The 19,382-nt window shown below is 41.5% G+C and overlaps 1 protein-coding gene and 1 long non-coding RNA gene across 4 annotated transcripts in view; one reads left to right on the forward strand and one right to left on the reverse strand.

Annotated features, from left to right (window-relative positions):
• Positions 1–1,107: 1,107 nt before the first annotated feature.
• MEAK7 (MTOR associated protein MEAK7) lies at positions 1,108–11,578 on the reverse strand. Of its 2 annotated transcripts, none has more exons than XM_090149430.1 (8): positions 10,835–11,578; positions 9,511–9,687; positions 6,967–7,197; positions 6,210–6,354; positions 5,163–5,600; positions 4,570–4,688; positions 3,288–3,467; positions 1,108–2,070 (listed from the first exon to the last, which is right to left on the reverse strand). In XM_090149430.1, exons 1-8 carry the CDS (start codon positions 10,928–10,930, stop codon positions 1,945–1,947), a joined length of 1,512 nt encoding a protein of 503 aa, XP_090005556.1. In that variant the 5' UTR covers positions 10,931–11,578; the 3' UTR covers positions 1,108–1,944. The 2 variants fall into 2 exon arrangements, with proteins under 2 accessions (XP_090005556.1, XP_031471281.2); XM_031615421.2 differs by lacking the exon at positions 10,835–11,578 and adding an exon at positions 10,677–10,766.
• LOC116243956 (uncharacterized) overlaps positions 10,698–19,382 on the forward strand; it is a 45,842-nt gene continuing 37,157 nt past the window's right edge. The window contains exons 1-2 of one of the 2 annotated variants that reach the window (XR_004170083.2): positions 10,698–10,903; positions 18,720–18,855. This is a non-coding gene — a long non-coding RNA (uncharacterized LOC116243956). Of the gene's footprint in view, positions 10,904–18,115; positions 18,575–18,719; positions 18,856–19,382 lie in introns of those variants that run through there. The other variant, XR_016470668.1, reaches the window with a different exon arrangement.

The following is a 19,382-nucleotide window of genomic DNA, read 5'->3' on the forward strand; positions in this document are numbered from 1 at the left end:
AGAGCAGGGGATGTTGAGCTTTGAAGTTGGATCAACAACTGCATAGAAATGAGAGATGTTTTGATCAAGCCTGCTGCTGAGAACCATTTTCTGGACTTTCACTGATGTGTTAAACACAGGTTGCTTAATCAAAAAAAAGAAAGTTGAGATTATTCCATGCTATTCCATGCCCATCTTGAACAATTGGGTGGGGTAAGTAGTGTTTCACTGACATCTGCTACAAGTGCCATAGTATCAGTCTTCTCCAGCTTAACACTATTAAGTAAAGAGTCTCAGACTTAAACTTGTCATAAAACACAATTCTGGAGCTCAAAATGCTATGCCAATCTCCACAAGCTGATACTTGAACAGGATTACACTTTCAATTCATAGACTAGAAAGAACCAGCTCGACTGACACAGTTTAATTTGAAGAAAACTCAGCAGTTGTAATAATTTTTGGTGAAGAACAGCTTTGTGCAACTCGCCCTCCCTGCTTGCTATTTTAAAAATATCCTCACAAGTGGTTTTTGTCTTCAAGAAAAAGTCTCTACCTCACTATGGGAGGGGAAAAAGGTAAGTTGAGTAATTAATGTGTAACTGCAGAAATTCAACTATCTATGCTCTCTGCTTCGGCAGTATTTAGTAAGTGTTGATGGGGTCTGAGCAAAGAATACTTCTGAGGTGTTTGGTGGGAGTTTGACAATAATGTATTAAAACAGAAGTCAGCATTGCCATGCTTACAGTAAGCATCATGTAATGAGCTGCTGTCTGCACAGCATTTTCTACTTAAAAGTGGCACTAAATGCACAGCTGAATTGCAGAATATATAGCTGGAGTGATTTCTTGTGCTGTCCTCTCTAGGACAAATGCATACATACCTTAATTAACAGAAGTGGGATCTACATTAAGACACAATTGCAGATTACCTGGAATTTCAAATCTGGTTCTCTATGAAAAGCATCAGAGACCACATAGAGGAAAATGAATAAATGCCACGTGATCAGAATCCCAACCTGCAACTGACATTTCATGCTTCTGTCATCTTTTCTGTGATACAGCAATGCTGATTAAGTATGTGGAAATAAAATGTATGGTAGTCTTCTTTACATGAGTTGAAGGCATAAGCCTGACTTCCATTCATTTATTTATTTACAGCCATGTGCAGCTATTATTCACAATTACCTGTGGATGTTTCTTGCTTAATCCATTTCACAGTTTCATCTTTTACACCACTTGAGGCCACTAAAGAAGGCACCTTCCCTAGGGAATTTCTGCTGGAGGTATGTTTGTTCCAGGATCCCAGGGTTTGCTCATTCTTAAGATAAATATGACTGACTGACTCCATTGGCTTCATTTTACTATGTTTAAAAAACAATAGGTTTCTGCAGAAACATATTTAGTGAAATTCATTAAAGCTTAGTGTATTACCATAAAACTGGATTCTGAATACTTAAGTGTTCTGCCCCTCTTCCATCCCCTAGAGTCGCTTGATTTAACTGGAGCAAAGTAAATTAATAACATTCTTCATAGATGGAATCATGAGGACTATTCTGTGCTTACCAACATAAGAAATAATAGAATTTGCACTAACTTCACTGCATTCAAATAAATACATGTAGTTGAGGTATAAGTGCCTTAATCAATGTCTTGTCTCCACTTTTTCCTGTAACTGCACATCAGTTCCCCAAGTTGGTATACAGTACTGTCAGTAACTTCTTTTGTTTTTAAATGCAGTATGCAGGCAGGATATACTACAAATACTCTTCATATTCAGCTGGAACTTAATTATTAGGTACCTCTGAATATGTAGTTAATTTTTCTGTCTTCCCCAACTAAACCCTTCAGGAAGAATACTGCACTGAACCCTAAATGCGTAAGCGTGAGGCTTAAGGGGAGCTCGAGATAATTAGGGAAGTATAAAGGGGAAAAAAAGAGGAGTATTAACATGGAGGAGCAAATCCTTTCAGTTATCTTCATCGTCATCTTCAAGAGGTTCTCGTAAACCTTCGCTGTGCCGACTCTTTCCAGTCATTTCTAATAAGGCCTGAGCCTCAGGGTCTACATCCAGGATACTCTTCTTACCTTTAGTCTGTAAAGCATAATAAAATAAAGTCAATTTATGCTGTCACTATGAGTTAATCAGTATTCAGCTACAAGAAAGAGACATGCTCAAAAGTCCACAAGAAATGTGGTTTGCAAGTTTGTCACAATGAAGCAAGCACTTTTTCTGAGTAAGGCATCTAAGATTCACTGGGATACATCAAATGACTGATTCCTGTGGCTAACAAAATAGTAAGAACAAAATGTCTGATAGGACATTGGATCATTTCAAGTTCATTCCGGCTATGAGCCTGACCTCAATTTCCAGCACAGATGTGAATTCTTTTTTAAGGAATAGATTCAAGTACAATTCAACAGTTGTTGTAAACAGTTTGTTCCGTTTCTATTCAGAAATTCTGTGTGTCCAGTGAACAGACAGGATACATTAATTTAGTATGAAAAGAAATACAAAATTAAAACAAAAACAACCATAAAAAAAAAAACCCAAGCAACTGTGCAGAACAGATAGTTTAATAAGAGAATGAACTGCAGGGACAGAGGGAGACAGGAAAGAGGTCTCATACTCATTGCCAGGGATAAGCCAGGTGCAGAAAGACTGACATAAATCTAATCACAAACTATTTAAGCAACAAAGCTCTCTCTTTGTATCCCTGCTGAAAGCAGGTTTCCTAGGCACTTCAACTATCACTGCTCTATACAGAGTATCAGCTGTTTAAATGCAGCTCCTGCTGCTTTTTTATTAGTCTCTGTTAGATAAGGAAGTGCTGAGATTGGAGCTCCAAGGATTATAAATGGCTAATCTACTGCAAAACAACAATAAATTGCAACTCACTGATAAAGAAACGTTTTGCTTCTTTCAGTTCTCTTCCTGCGCTGTAGCTGAGACTTCTTTTTGCATTTCTAGGGCTTTGTTTCTGTTTTACAAATACTGGTTTTTACTCAACCCCTCCAAGTAGGTTCTTCCCTTGAGGCCATTCCTCAGTATCAGAAAGGCCTCTAGAAATTCTGAATCAAGCATTGTTCTTTTATCACCTCACAGCTCCTGATCCTTTTTCTTACTACAACTCCCAATCATTTCACTGTTTTGCAGTTTTCTTGGAACAAAATGTTGAGTTAAAGAAAACATTATTCATTACAGTAGAGAGCCAGTGTTAATGAGAAAACTGAAACTGCAAGTTTTTCATTTGCATCTCCTCCCATTCCAATTCAGACACCATTTCACAGCTGTCAGCCCTGTTCACCAACCTCTGCACTTTCAGGCATGTCTCCCACTGCCCAGACTTCCAAGGCATCCAGTGTGAAGTCCTCTTTAGCTGACAGTTGAGGACTGTTGTAGGTGGTACATCGAGGTTTTGCTTTACTGTGTCCCTTCCCATAATCACTGTCCACCCAGAGTCCAAAGTAGTCGTGCTGACCACCCATGCCCTGTAAACCAAAGCAGCACGTTGAGCATTTGCTACACGTGTAAAACAGAGAGCAGACAAGTTATGAAACCAAGACTGTACACTGCCAAGTTCAGTATTTATGCCATGCTTAGTGGGTAGTTGGAAACATATATTCTAAGTGAACCTGATCTGTACACGGATCCAGCATTCCTGAAGACAAATAAGAATTTACCCGTGTGATGCTGCCCTTCCTGTATGCTTTACAGAATATCAGGATCTGCAAGGACTTCAGCTCTGCCGTGTGCCAGAAATGCAGCTCACTGGCTTGTGTTTATTGATTGACAGTTCCATTTTAAACAGACTGGAAGCATTGGGTTTAGCTGCCTCTCTTCTATCCAGAAAAGTAACCACAGAAATGGGTAATGCAATTTGATGTTGTTTGTTTTGTGTTGCAAATTTATCTCGGTCTCCTGTAATTCCCAAAGTTAGAGCACATAACACAACAAATCTGTAAAAACACTGTCCCAAACAGAAGTTGTTCTGTGGTTCTGCAGAAACTCCTCTGCATCTGGGGAGCTCATTCATGGATTTGAGTAAAGGGAGTTTCTGCTGCTGGACTCACACAGCATTTAAAAAACAATTACTGTGGCAATGAGAACAGCCATACAAAGCTCTTCCACAGCTCAGCCAGCTCCTGCTTTTTCAATAATGTGGACACATGCTGCCAGTTCTCCCAGAAAACTTGGGAAAATAAAACCCAACACACATTGTTGCCATAATCTCCAGAACCCAAACCTGCATGAAGCCCACACTGCTTGGGCCAGACACAAACAAAGCCTATCCTAGCTATGTGGTACTTCAGTATATATGCCAACTATAAGGAAAAGTAAAAACTCTATTAGTACTGCAGACAGTTCTTCATTGGTATCCACAGTTCATGCCTCACACTGATGATTTCAGGCAGCAAATAATAATAATCCTCCTAGTAACTGTGAGACAAATAGCATAGAGAAAGAATGGAAACATCCTCAGAGAAAAAGGAAGTGAAACAAATCAGCTCAAAGTAACAGAAGCAAAAAACAAAACACTTCCAAACCTCAGCCATGAGTCCAATTTCTAAACTGTTATTTCTCAGTACTTACAAGTCCATTTGGCATTGTCTGTTGGCCGTGGTTCAAATACATGTAGTGGTCATTATATCCTGTGTATGTGTACACAGCAAGAGAGGGAAAAACAGAAAACAGAAAGCATCTATTGTCACCTGCAAAGGGAAGAACATCTGAGGTCAGACCAGTGGCTTAGCAGCTCTGAAATGAAAGACTGCCATCTGCTGGACGCTTTATTTAAACGCTATTTCAACATTTATGCTGTATTGCTTTCACTCTCACCTATGGAGCTACAGGAGTTGACAGATTTCATTGACAAGGAGACCATGATCAATACGTTCTGCAGTGTTAAAAGTCTTATCAAATGACAGACAAACGATAAGCATTCATCAGCAATATGGCTGGTCAGGCACAAGAGCAGAATAACTTGGTATGTAGTTTAACACACTTCCAAAATAAATGTTATTTTTGGCATGGGAAAATAAACTTGAACTACTGGAAATGCTATCTGTTATGAAAATAAAATGACAATATCCATTAAGCAGACTGGATCCTTGTACCTGTGCAGAATAAGCAGTGTTTTCCTGAACCGTGAGATATTAACAGGGAAAAAAAAAAGTGAGTTTTACCTTGAAACTGTGGTTTCACCTCCCAGGAGTGAGATGCAAAGCCACCAAAGATAAAGCCATCTACGTCCTTCAGGATCACAATGCAGGGACCTTTGTTCACTATGTGTGCACACAGCTGGGAGAAGCTTTCTCCATGAAGTTTGGAAGAAAATAAAAGCCGCCACTTATGCTGCAGCTCTGCAGGCAAATGGGAGTTGATGTATATGATGGACGGGATGTCAAAGAGGCTGACAATTCTTCCCTTGATGCCTTTGCAGCCTGGAACCAAGTTGACTATGTCTTTGGTTTGGTCTGGGAGAGAATGCAGAACATGGAGGCCCTGCCTGATAACAATGCTGAGGAAAGCTGAGATTTGTGGAACTCGATACACCCAGTCCTCAATGACACTTCTGTCAAAGTTCATCTCCATCAGCTGAGGACTCACAGCTTTTGTCCCATCTAAACAATAAGACATATGGAAACAGTAGTAAGCTGCACTGTAATTTCCTTTAGTAAAACAATCAGTTCATTTTTAAGTGTAAAAAAGACATTCATTTATTTAGATGTAAAATCATGTACAAAAAGAGTCAGAGACTCATGTAGCTGTCAACTACATCAAGCAGATGCATGCACAGAGCTGAGAAACATCAGCCTGTGACATTGGTTGGGTTGTAATAATTAAAATACGTGCACTCATAGTATAACAACAAATGAGATGTTCTTTGGAAAACAGCAAAATCTATTACTACAACAGTGCAAAGATAGATCTGGGCTTTACAAAATGACATACAATCAGAAAACATTTGCAGATGTATCAAAATGTCACCTGCAGGTCAGGAACTTGTAAAGCAGGTTTGCATGTCTGCTTAAACTGTGACTTCAATCCTGAATTTTTGGAGAAAGCTAGAATAATGAAAGTTCCCACGTTATTCTCAAAGCACTAGGTTTAGAAACTGGTCTCATCATTTAAATTCACAGAAATATGACACAGAGAGCAAATTTCTTTTGAGACTGGAGATTATGCAAGCTCTTTGACGTTTTGGGATGTACTACATCAGTGCTGCTTACCTGCAAGTTTCAATTCTGATAGAAGCTGAGAAGACAGAGCCTTTATTCCACTTGCAGAATCCCTAGTATTCTCCAAATTCCAACCTTTCAGTTCCTTCCTGTAGCTCAGTACATGGACTACAGACTTGATCAGATCCTCTGTGAACTTAAAAGGTTAAAACATCACCATGCCATCATTTCTTAAATAACACTGTACAGTGCTCCAAAGACTTTCTAAGGGCAAAGGCAAGCAGTACTGATGCTGTAATCCCAATGACAGAAGCATCTCCTCTCACGCAGTCAGAAATAACCTACCCAAGGGACCTGCTTTAGCAGGGGGGTTGGATTTGATGATCCCCAGAGGTCCTTTCCAACCTCTGTAATTCTGTGATTCTGTAATTACTCAGTGTCATAAGGCTTGAAAAGCGTATTTTTAAATATCACTTTCCAAACTGTCCCTGTAAAATAGGATGCAAAAGATGGGTAGGGGTTGAAAGTTTGCAGCCACTGATGAATTCTACTTTGCAAAAGATATTTACTTGATCCATCCTGTGGCTAATGCTGCATTAACTCAGTTCCCAGAAGCACCACCACACCTCGCTCTTTGCTGACTCCAGCCAACGCTGTTTGTCCAATATCAGCAAGTCAGCAGCAGATGAAAAGCAGCCATGAATCCTGTTCTGAATCATCTGTGTCCTAAGGGTTGCCTTCAGATTACCTACCAGAGTCTGTGCTCTCTTACTGTCCCCCAAAACACGCATTTTGCTTTTTGGTGTACCTCTTGGATTTCCTTGCCCTTCACAGGTCCTTCTGTGGTGGAGATCATTCTCATTATTATGGTAATCTTCTCATCTGCATTTCCTTTTAAGAGGTTGGACATAAAAATTACAAACTGCTCCTTAGCAATGTGGTCACTTGGTGCAGACGATTTTCCAGTCAGGTCAATACTTCTCATTCCATTGTACAACCTAACAGTCATTTGCTCTGGCAGTGGTTCCCTCATATATGCCTACAAGGAGAAAGATAGCAAAGAATATATATTTTTAAATTAATAACACATACTTTTTAAATGAAGAACACAACACTGAGATATACTGATGTGAACGAAAGTTTTCTACTAACAGATGAGTAGAAATCACAAACAGAAGAAAGGTTTTTTTATGGATCTTCAGTTTGGGTCTCATGACAATGCAGGCAGTGGGCAATGTTTTTAACTCAACACATGTGGAACAGAACTGAGATCATCTGAGTTTCATAAGGCATCCTTAATGCTAAGACAGTTGAACTCTGGATTTTGTCACCTAAGCTGCATGAAGTTAGACTTCAATTTGTGTGCACACATTACAACACCACAAAAAGATCTGAATCCGTGTTCAAGAAATATTCACAGTGTTCAAGTTAATGACAGGGTTTAAAAATAAGTCATCTAAAATACATTTGTATGCTAGGATATTATTACAGTGTCTTCATTGTGTGAAGCACTGTGCAGAACATGCTGAACACATGACCTGAGGCATAGCCCAGTGGGGACTACACTAAAATCAACAGAGCCCCACCTCCATAAAAGCACTGCTGATCAATTCAGCAGAGCTGCTATTATCCATCTATTGCTGGCTCAATACCACCCCTATCAAAGCCACCAGGGATGTTCCTATTTGATGTTAATGGCTGCTGCTGTGCCTATAGGGTGAGATCTAATGTGCTGAACTCTACCCTCCTTCTGCTGACGTCAGTGGTACAACTCCCATTGATTTCAGCAGAAGCAGAATCAGTAAAGCCACAGTCACACACATTAGAAAGCTTCATGTAGAGGGCGGGACGGTCACAGGGGGTACAGCTGCCTTCAGGAGGCTTTCTAGCAGCACTGCATGAGCCTGAAGTAACACAAGCAGCAGGGAACAACATTAAAAACATGACACTGAACACACTGCAGTATTACCCACCCACTCCATATCCTTTCCAACCACCACTTAGCTGCACTATTTTGTTATGCTTACAGTTATTCCAAGAGCAGACTCAAGGGGAACAGGGCAGGTGAAGAAAAGTAGAATGGTAAAAAGGGAAGCTTTAGAAAACATCTAACAGACACACATCTCTGACACCTTAGAGTTCCTGTTGTAAAGGGCTTCAAGTAATTATCTAGAGATACCTAGTTTTTCTGCTTTCCAACTGTGCAGTGCAGCCTGCTTTGGTCCAGAAGCCACGCAGCTTCTTTCTACTAAAGCTGAATTCACCTGAGTTTGTAAGTGGGGCCCAGCCAATGTTATCAGACTTGCTAGACTAAATATGCCACGTATCACTCAAGCTCAGGAGCCTACAATGCAGGCACACCACTGCAATCACCCCTGTACTGAGGAATTAGGCACCTACACGCAGTCTCTCCGAAGATTTAAGTTGGCAAACAAAAGAAAAAGGGAAGGGAATAGGCAAAGGTTCACCAAACATCCCATCGAGAGAAGGGCAAAGCTAGAAAGAGAACTTCCTCCAGGTCACCAAGGACCAGATTCAGGGAAGGAGGGATTAGAACTGAAAGACTGGGCAGCAGCAACACTGCTTCCAAAATGGTGAGAGCTGATAAACAGCCAGGCTGGAAGGAAGTTGAAGCTGGTCTGTATGCAGATGCATTGTTAAATACCTTAAAATATCCTGTTTCTCTCGTGTGGTTCTAAATTGATTCCATTAATTGTGTAGCATATGTTCCAATGCACTTTAATACTACATTCATTTGGCCACTCAGTTAGATTCCTATCTAACTGAAGTTATGAAATATTACAACGAATCATTTTCTACTTCTTTCTTGATTAGAAAATGAATGCGAAGTTAATCAGAGAGCATAATATATACTAATTAGATAAAATAGGGAGCTACAGCTTAATCAAACAAAATTGAATTCTCTCCTGATGCAAGTGAGAACATTAGATAGTGATGCAATTGAGGGAGAAAGATACAGTCAAAAACAAACTTTTCAAGCTTTTCTTGAGAAAATCCATAAATAAATTACACGTCCAGACTCCTGGGGGAAGAGCATTCCTCCCACTTTTCTAGATTCTGCAAAAGTATTTTCATACCTCCCAGCATATCTCAGGATCAGGAAAGCTGCAAATTGATGCAACAGTGTGATTCAGGAGAGAAATACCAACTGAGAAGTCATTCCTCAGGTTAAACTGTAAGAAAATATTAAATACATGTCCTACCCCAAAATATTAATTATTAAATTAAGACAAGTACCCTTAAAAATAACTACTGCCATGTCTTTAATTCCTTTCTAGAACTGCATTCAATACACTGTTCCAGATATATCAACAGTAATTTATTTTCTTGCCTTCAGTGCTTCCAGAGTCACAGTTTTCTTCATAGCTTTTCCATTTTTGGCTGCTGCTGAGCCGCTTGATCCTGATAAGATATCAAATACACCATCAACATCAGACTGCTCCTCAGGAAGAAACCTGGAAAGGTGGTTCCGATAGGCATTGCTTTCTGCATTTCCCATCTTTTCAACCTGAAGCAAAGGGAAAGGAAAATAAACACAAACACAGAACGGTATCACAACAGTCCCAAGAGACATACAGAGCAGCCTGACATACCAGTGCAAGTTTAACCAGGGGAGCAAATCAACGAGTTTGACGTGAAACTACTGCTAACTGCGTAGCAGTAACTGTGACTTAAAAAAGGACAGTCAGCTCTCTGCTTAGACCACCCTGTCTACCAACTCAAACGTCATCGAGGTCTTATCAAATGGAAAAACCAGTATGATTTAATGATTAAATTAGCTGCACAAAGTGACCGTGAGTCTGGCAGCTGGAATACATCAGTAAGGCGAAGGTAACAGCCTAATTATGGATTGTTTATGCCAGATGACGCTGCATCTTTCTGATGCATCAACAGACCAAAGCCGCGCCTGCCAATATTACGCGGCACTACAGCACCATCGCTCTGAAGAAGTTCTTCCTCATCAGTCGACTCAGAAATCGTGAGGAAACAAGGGGAATGAACAGAGAGTGAGACTGGAGACACACCACCACCACACGGCACGCAGCGCGGAGCTGCCGCTCGCAGCATAAAAGCGCGCCCAGCACCTTTGGTTCCTTCGTGTGTTTTGTTTAAAAGTCTGACGCTACATTTATAACCTCTCTCAGCGTTTCAGGCTTCACCCGCATTACAGGGACCAAATTAACGCGTGGGGGTTTGCCTGGGCCACACGCACGAGGTTTCAGAGCAGCCCGGGATCCCGAGCTGCACTACGCTGCAGCACGCAGCCTTCCGCGCACCCGACTTGCGGGCACAGCCGCACACGGAAGAGAAACTGCACCACCCGCCCCTTTTCGTGGTTCGCTTTCCATTTCCACACCACTTCCGGCACTTCGCTTTCTGTTCAGGGCTGCTACTTCCACGCTGTTTAATAGCATTACGCCGAATCCGTCCTCCTACCCAACCCACAGCAGCCCCGCGGCGTCCCCTCGCACCCCGCCCGCCCGCCGCTCCCCGCACCTTTCCACACAGCCCCGCTCAGCGACGGGCGCAGCGCGTTGTGGCGGCGCGCGGGAATGGCGCCGAGCGGGGCCGCCCCTCAGCACGGCGGCTCCTCCCCTGTGGGCACGGCGGCTGCCGCCTCGCAGCCACGCGGTGGCGATGTGCGGTAAGGGTACCTGCAGTTCGCTCCGAGCCCTTCGGCTGGGCTGTGGATGTGTCGAGATCCTGACGTTGATTGACTGCACGTACGTAGAAACAAAAGCTCTGGTCATAAATTGTTTTAATCTCTTTTCTCGTCCTCCTCGTTGGCGGTGCGCCTCTCAACCTGGGTCTGCCTAAATTGGTGCCTAAAGAGACGGCATTTCTGTGGACATAGATGCGATTGTGTTGTTTCTTGTTCTTCAGGCTGCACTTCATACTGTAGCATTATGTGGTATTGCCTCGCTCTGGAAATGCAGGATTAGAGATTCTGCTTCAGCTGACCTTGCACCAAGGCTGCCCAGCAGCACCGGCGTTGTCTGCACAAACGTGGTGATTTCACGACCTCTCTTTAACTATTGTGGCTCCTAAAGGACATCTGGCCTCTCTCACCTCCAAGCAGCTGCTTTTTACAACCACATTTTGCCCTTTTTATTCGGGTCTTGCCTGTGTGTAATAGAGGTGGCTCGGTTTATTTGCCCTGTCAGTCAGCAAAGAGCTTCCTGCAGCTGCTAGATGGCGTTTGGTCACTTGCCTGGTAGTTCTGGGCTCATCTACAGTGCACATGTATTCTTAAAGCCACAAGATACTAACAGTAAATCACACGCATTATGCTCTATTGTGGGAGAGCTTGCAGGTCGCAGACTAACACCTTTTCACAACCTTTTTGCATCAAGAGTGTATGAAATCAAGCTAGAAACCTGGTTTATAAGTGCAATCGTTTGCAACGCTCCGTAAATGACTAATCACTTCCTCAAGTGTGTTTTTAGATGCTGAACTCTTGCAAGTCACTTTGTTTCCACCAGTAAGAAAGAGAGAATACACCAAGAGGCCTTTTAAGGACATTCAGGAATTTACTGCTGTGTTGAAAAGTGGAGGAAAGGAGACAAAACAGAGCTCTGTAAATCTCTGCGGCCAGTTTGTGAACTAGAAAGTGGTGTGAGTTTGGTTATAGAATGCAAAAAGCACACTCTCAAAGTCCCAAACTCTTATATTTAACAATTTTTAAAAGTGTTTATTTCAGACTGGTATGAAATTGAGTTGTTTTGGTTTTACTTGATTGCCAAGACTGTGGCCTACCTAGATAGCCTTCATTCCAGCAATTCTAATAATCCCACCTTTTGCTTAGGGAAAGCACTGCAAGATCACAACCTGAAATGTAGACAAACATTGACTATATTTCCCCAAAAAACACTGGGTTTCAAAACTCTTTTCTAGTCCCCCGATTCTAACTTCTAACTGCTTTTTAAGTAACATGAAGGAAACACGTTCTATTCACTGAACTTTCCAATTATTCCTCAGCATTTTAAGCACCATATATTGCAGAACCTTACATTGCTTTTGGCATTGAGCTGAAAAAACAGTGAAGTTAGATTGCAAAAACCTTGTTCGTGTTTTAGGGTCTACTGAACACAAAATTGTACTTCTTGTAAATTCTATTAGACTCTGTGTTGACTGTTTTGATCGGAAAGTTGTTTTGCATGTTTGTTTGTTTGTTTGTTGCAAACTGTGCACAGTAACTGTATGTGAAATCCTGCAGAAATGTTAATACTTGATCAGACTGGTTGTAGGCTTAGCCCGCTGGTCATCCTATAGTGCAAAACTGACTTTAAAAGGTATCATCTTAAACCTATGCACTGATGCCCTTTTACACATATATTATTCAGCTCTACATTTAATTGGCTCCTGTCACAGCCCCTGCTTACCTGGTTTGCCTTCTGTTTTTAATGAGATTGCCATATATGGCTAAAAGAAAGAGCCTGACTAGTCAGAACTACACCCTTAGGCACTCACAAAGGAAGTTCTGTGTTTTGCAAGTCTTCCTACTTCCCTTTGCAAAACCTCTGCCTGTAGTCACCAACTGCCTTCTATAAAAGGCAAAAAAAAAAAAAAAAAAAAAGATGCAGTGAAGAGTTTGATCTGATCATGAGTAAAGATAATAATATGCAGCATCCTAAAAAATGTACTTACAGCTGGGATAAAAGCTTCCTGCACAGCTTATTAACCGTTGTCACCAAGCCTCTGTGTCTACAGGAAAACTGCAGTGCTCCAGCCTGGTTCTGTTCTGTGCTGACTTCAGCCAGTCTCTGTTGCTCAGCGTCGTGTTATCCTTTTGCTGCTGCTGTGAGAAGGAAATGCTTATTACAAACAATTTTTCATTTTAGTTTTTTACCTGTTGTTAAAGAATTAAGTAATGGGGAGAAAATGAGGAAAAATGATGAGTGCTGGCTGTGGAGAGGAGCTCCCTTTGAAACGTGTTTCCATTATACTGACCATGGATGCTTTCCTATTTGAGGGTGGAATTTTATAGTTGTTTTGGTTCTTTTCCTTTTGTTTATGTGAGGCGTTGGAAGTTTCTATCACAGTTCTATCACGTGAGATAGACTGTTTTTCATTATTCTGGGGTAAATCTCACTTGTATCAGTGGACACTTCCTGTGTCTTCTACTAATTAGATATAATGTAAAATGTAAATGGCAGTAAAGGTGATTTTATGTAGCCTCCTTTGCCTTAAACACAAAAACAAATGCCTTCACATTTCCTGGGTCCATCTCCAGTGATAAAACAAGCTGACAAGCTGTCCTGAACTCTGCCACTTTCTAGTTTTGGAATACTAACACTGGCCATTTTAACATGCTTTTAATATAGTTTGGTATGTGGTACTTAGAATTTTTCTCATAGCAGGCCTTATGGCCCCAGATAGAGGATGAGATCTTTTACTCTGAGAAACCATCTGCTGTAATCTTCATATAAACTAGACAAATTTAACAAGGCAAATCCCTTTAACAAGGGAACCTTCTCCAAGAAATATGCAATCTGTGCATTTGTTCACAGGGTTTGTTCTAATAAGAAAGTTTTTCAGAACTTTGCCTGTTTCTGTACTGCAGGATGAAAAGCAGAGGATCTCAGGTCTCAGCTCCTCAGAGCACAGCCTGCATGTCATCTATTGCATTTGGAATGTGGGCAATGCTTTTCATAGTAGTAGCACCGTGGCCCAGATTTTTGGAGCTGTGTATGAATTTAGATGGTCTCACAGCATGCTGTCACTATTGTGTTCTTGTGGTCAGACTGTTTGGTCTGCTGGACCAAAAGCCTGGAAGCGTTAACACCAGCAAGGACAATAAGGTGGAAATGCAGTAAAGAAATCAAACAAATGTAGAGCATTGTATTTGGGAAACAAGTGTTTGAGTAGGAGCTGGGAAAATCTCTGTAACATTCCTGAACCCATTCTCACCCTTGTTCACCTCTGTAAGACACACTGACTCTTTTTCTCCAAACAGTGGGAGAAAAATCCTTACAAACATCTTAGTTTTGTAGTTACTGGTGAAGGAAGTCTTTTTCAGCAGGACAGCTGTGTTTCTTGGCACTGTGCAGTATTTACACCCACCGTGCAACCAGAAACCAGTGTTTTGTCATCTGCTGTATGGTGAACTCTGAGGTTTTGAAAAGAAGTGATGCAGACATGATCAGGGCTCGTGTGATTTTAAAAGCTATGAACTAATCTAATAAACTTGCAGTTTTAGGGTGTTTGTGCAGCTAGTATTTCATTGCTTTAATTGTTACGTGTCACTTCTTTTCCCACATGACTAGCTTCATCCCTACCAGATGGGCTGAATTTAACTTCTTATTTTTCTTCTTTTGCATATAGTTTACTTTTTGATGTAGATGAACCTTTTGATTTCTTTCCATATTTCTGTCCAGGTTATGTGAGTGTGGCTGGGAGTTCCAAGTCCTTGGCATATTTTGCCCTGAGCAAAGAAGTACCCTTGATCGTACGGATGATTGTTGCCCAGTGCAATCCTTGCCAAAGCAGTTCTTGCTGGATCAGTTTCCTATGTGGTCCAGCTGTCCTGACTACCAGAGCCACAGGGAGGGATGTAGGGCAGTAAGTTGCTCCATCTTATGTCTTTATTCCCTGTGTAACCAGTCCAGTAACCCCACAAAATGAGTGTGGCAGATCTGACTCTCACAGATGCTTTCCAGAACTTCCCAGCTGTTTCTACATTCTGTTTTCCAGTTGTACTGCTCTATTAGGGTGAAACTGTCATTAACAACAAATGGACTTAAACCATAAATCCTGCCGTTCTCCATAGTATACAATGAGCAGTCTTGAAGATCAGATTGGCTTTTCACAGCTTGGGCCCTATTATGCATTACACACTCGGGAGGATAACGTGCACTTATACTGAGTAAGGTACCATATCAAGAGATCAAGGTCATAACAGAGCTGTGATAGCTTTGAAGGCTGCTGTGTAAGTCACCTGCCTGCTGGAACTGGCTGGCAGTGCACGTGTCCCCTGGTGGGGCTCAAGTTGCAGTTTAAAGCAGTGATTTCCAACACTTAACAAGAGGTTTGTCACAGATCAGAGCACAAACCAAAAGCTTTGCCAGAGATGCTGGCATCTGACGTGGGCAAGAGGAGATTCAGGAGGATGGGGGTAGGGAAGAAGGTGAAGCACTGGATGTGTTTGGGAGCAGCTAATGGGTGGCCACTGCAATTGTGAGGCCCTCACCAGAACCAACTTACACAACGCCTTGTGCCACTTAGGAAGAGTAAACTGTTTCTATGGCTACTGCTGTCTCTGCCTCTCTGTCAAACATGGGTACCACTGGTTCTGATTGTGCCGTTGTGTTCATTTAGAGAAAATAATTACTCACCTGCTTCTTTTTCTGTAGCTTTTATTGAGTTTGTTGTTGACCTGACTTCCTGTAATTAAAGATGTTTCCCACTGAAGGTATTGTTATAAATGGGTTGGATTTTCTTCATCTCTGATTTATAAATGCATCCAGTTTGGCCTCCCAAATCCTTGTGCTGGTTTCCATGACAACAAGGCTGATTTTTGAGGCTATTTCTTTCCCTTCCTTCATCTTGGGTGGGGAAGAGTTGCTGTCCCCTTCCAGTAACAATGTGATGGGCAAGCAAAATGGGGGTCTTGAAGGCAAATCTACAAAGAAGAAGCACACGGATACCTCCAGCTCTGGGCAGTGGGTGGTAGACACCTCCAAGTGTGCAGATGAAATGTTTGTCTTTTGCTTACAATACAATTCCTAATGTATGCTGGTGTTGGAGAATAAAAGACACTGTGAATCAGTATAGAAAAGCATCATTGTATTATGGCATAACAATCTCAGATTAAGCTGGGAACAGCATGAGAGACCACCAAGCTGTTCCTTTAACTAATGCAGGGATGCTCCAAGTGTTTAATCTGACAGCTGGAGTTTCCAGCCCATCTTTCTGAGTGGAAAATCAAAATGTAGGTTAACTGTTCTCCATGAAGACAGAATGCAGGAAAACCTCCGGTAAGCACGCTTCATCTGTACTGTCCTAAAGAGATCTATCTGTTAGAGGCTAATCTTTGAATCCTAAAATAAGCACACAATCCTAAAGAAAGCACGCTTACGGCCTGACTATGAAATGCTTCACGTGTCTCGTGGTAGGATGAGAGTGCCATAAGCATTATTGAAAGCCAAGCACTGTTAATAGCAAATCAATATCATGACACACTACTAAAAGTGGTTCAGTGATTGCCTTAAGTAGCCACGCACAGGTTTTCCCTTTTGTCATGACTAAAACATGATGATCAGCCTGCTGTAACAGCAAATCCCTTGGTGAGGATGAAGTCACAGCAGTACAATTTCTATCTGCACAGCCAACCAGAAACAATATAAACGCACGTGTTTTCTGTGCCCTACACACAGGGGATTAAAAAAGTGAGTCATTTGCTGAAAAATGTGGCACTTGGATGACTCCTAAGAAAGCTCTTGTAGGCTGTTAAGGCTGACTTGGAGAATGGGGAACAGCACATTTTTTGCTTTGACTAAAGTAAGGACACAACTGAAAAAAAAAGCAAAAAAGTACACAATTTATCTTTCCAAACACCAACTTTTCCTTCTCTGATTTGCTTATCGCACATTGGACGCGTCCATGCTTTTCACATCCCAGGGCACGTTATTCTTTATTCTTTATTTACAGAAGACACGACTGTTGCATGTTTGGGTTTGTCTTTGTTTCTTGTGGTACAGCTGCATGTGACATGGCGTGGCTGCACAGAAATTGTTCAATCTCTGGATTTTGTTTGTGGCATTGTGTGAAGGTTCCCCCATATGGTCACTGATTCTGCTCTTCATGTAGCCCAGGGTGAGTTTAGAGGAAATAAATGTAACATGAGCTAGTCATCCCTACATAATCTTTAAGCACGGAGTCTACATTAACAGGAGGCTGCTAATAAGCTCTGCAGTGCTATCTCTGGGAAAGCTCTTCTCATGACTTGGAAGAAAATTATGAGCTGTAGTGTATTTTTTTATTTGCTCTTTCTCAGTGGAAGAATTTGCTGTCTGATTGCTCAAGAATCAATTATTCGTTTAAAATTGCATAGAACTCTCTTAGGCTCACACATATAGAAGCAAACATAATCTGAAACGTGATAAAAATTAGTAAGATAGCAGCTCTGGCATCACAGCCATCATAGGTGTATTTTTGTGTGTGTACTACAGAGTAATTCTTTTGCAAGAAAAAGAAGAATGGAAGCAAAGAATGGGGTTAAAAAGAAGCAATAGATTTGCTCTAACCCTGTAATTTTTTAATTCCTGCAGGCGTCTGCTGTCAGACCATCTGCAGCTGTTGTTGGTCAACCAGTGATCTGACCTCTGAGAGGCAGAAAGCCATGCTATTCCCTAGCTGATCATTCAAGGCTTTTTATTCTAGCATTTAAATTGGATTTTATTCAATTTTGTTTAAATCCATTGTATCAACACTTAATGAACACAAGCCCTCCCACTCTGCTCTGTGGCTCTGTGGTTTCCCATTGTGCACCAGCATCTCATTCTTTTTTATGCCCTATACATATTCATTTCCTTTAATCCTTCATTCTGTTTCCCTTTCCCACTCTATTTCTCTTCCTGATTATTATTAAATGCCTGAAAGGTACTTAAATGTCAAGAAAGTCCTGAGAAATGTCACACACTGAAGGAAAGTGTAATATTCTATGTGTAAGAAGCCCTGAGCATGGCAGTATCTGCTTTTCAGGCTGAGGGGCAGTTCTGGCCATCTCTCAGAACAAACTGATCTCTTGAGATAAATACATTTATTTTGCTGATGGTGTTTTGATTTTGAGCTTCGATACTGAAATTGGAGGTTCAGAAATGAATCCTCTCTTCTCTCTGGCTCATCTCTGCCCTCAAAGGAGAATAGGTCACTTGGAACCATCAGCTGGTTTCATTCATTATTAATGCTAACACATGGCAAAAGCAATTTGGAGATCAGTGAGTACATGTGGGTCTGTTGATGGAAGCTTAAGGAGGGGGTGGGGAGTGGGATATGGCTCTTCATCTAAAAATAAATGAGTGGCAAGCTCCAAAGGGAGGAAAGTCAGCAGAAGGTTGAGGTGTAACTGTAAGAATCAGATGTTTTACTTTTTAGTCAGATGCACATCTTAAATTGCATTAAACTGAAAATTATTAAAGCAGAGCATGCAGTTCACATGAGTATTAGGTTACTGAGCTAAGCTGTGGTCTATCCAAATATGCATTTATAAGCTTTTACAAGAATTCTGATACTTGCTGAGTGTGCAGAAAAAGCAGAAAGCTATTCATTGTTAGGGAACTGTATACCTAGCCCAACATCAAGAATGCAGCTCTTGTCTTTATGTTCTAGTAGCCTACTTGTGTATTTATAGTGAGTGAAGAAGATGGAAGTCTTGAGAACATAGCATATAGCAGGTATATGACATGTGCTATTTGAAAGCGATCTTTTATTCACCCCAACCTAGGTGGTCTAAGGAACAATAATACTTACCCCTATAGTAGAAAGAGAACCACGTAAACTTGTTTGTGAACAATAACGTTGTATTTGAATGTCTTACAGAACAGTTCCTGAGAGAGCAGTGTGCTGAAAACCCCTGCTCCAGTTGGTGATGTGCTGCCAAGGGCTGTTGGCTGGGTTCAGTATCCAGGAGAGCTTCCCTCCCATAGGAGCACAGCCACCTGTAATACAACTCCAGGTATGTCAGCCCAGCTTTAATCTAACCTCAGCAGCACTGGAGGGGAATGCTGCAGAGGTTAACATCATCCCCCAGCTCCCAAATTGCTAATGAGTGTTGGCACAGGGGGAATAAAGCACAAAGCAGCCTTCCTGTTCTTAGGCTGCAGCAGTTCATGCAGTGCCACAGATTAATGAAATTCCAGATTGGCTGATGGAGTTTTTCCCACAGAGCAAAATATTAACTGAGTCAATTGATTGCATTTTCATTTCTTGAGGGAGCGCTCAGCCCACACGTCCTATTGTGTGTCTGATCACAAAGAAATGTGTGCTGTAGCAATATTGTGTAATCTCGCTGGTGCTTTGTGATACATCTTGAGCTGTTGTCTCTGATGTCAAAAGGAAATGGAAATTCTCGCTCAGAAGATGAACCTGAGAAAGAAATGTATTCCTGTAAGTGCAGTGTCTGAGATGTAGGAAATGGCAGTAGCTGCTGCTGAAAAATACTGTGATAAATCCCCATCCATCTGGAATGTTCCTATAATCCAC

This window comes from Phasianus colchicus, chromosome 13 (assembly GCF_987193195.1).
Source record: "Phasianus colchicus chromosome 13, bPhaCol1.hap1.1, whole genome shotgun sequence".
Lineage (NCBI taxonomy): Eukaryota > Metazoa > Chordata > Aves > Galliformes > Phasianidae > Phasianus > Phasianus colchicus.

Coding starts and splice junctions, on each gene's coding strand:
- MEAK7 (XM_090149430.1), bottom strand. CDS start 10,930: ATGACCAGAGCTTTTGTTTCTACGTACGTGCAGTCAATCAACGTCAGG. Junction 6,355..6,966: donor AGGGCAAGGAAATCCAAGAG/GTACACCAAAAA, acceptor TAACCTTTTAAG/TTCACAGAGGATCTGATCAA. Junction 3,468..4,569: donor AGACAATGCCAAATGGACTT/GTAAGTACTGAG, acceptor TTTGGTTTACAG/GGCATGGGTGGTCAGCACGA.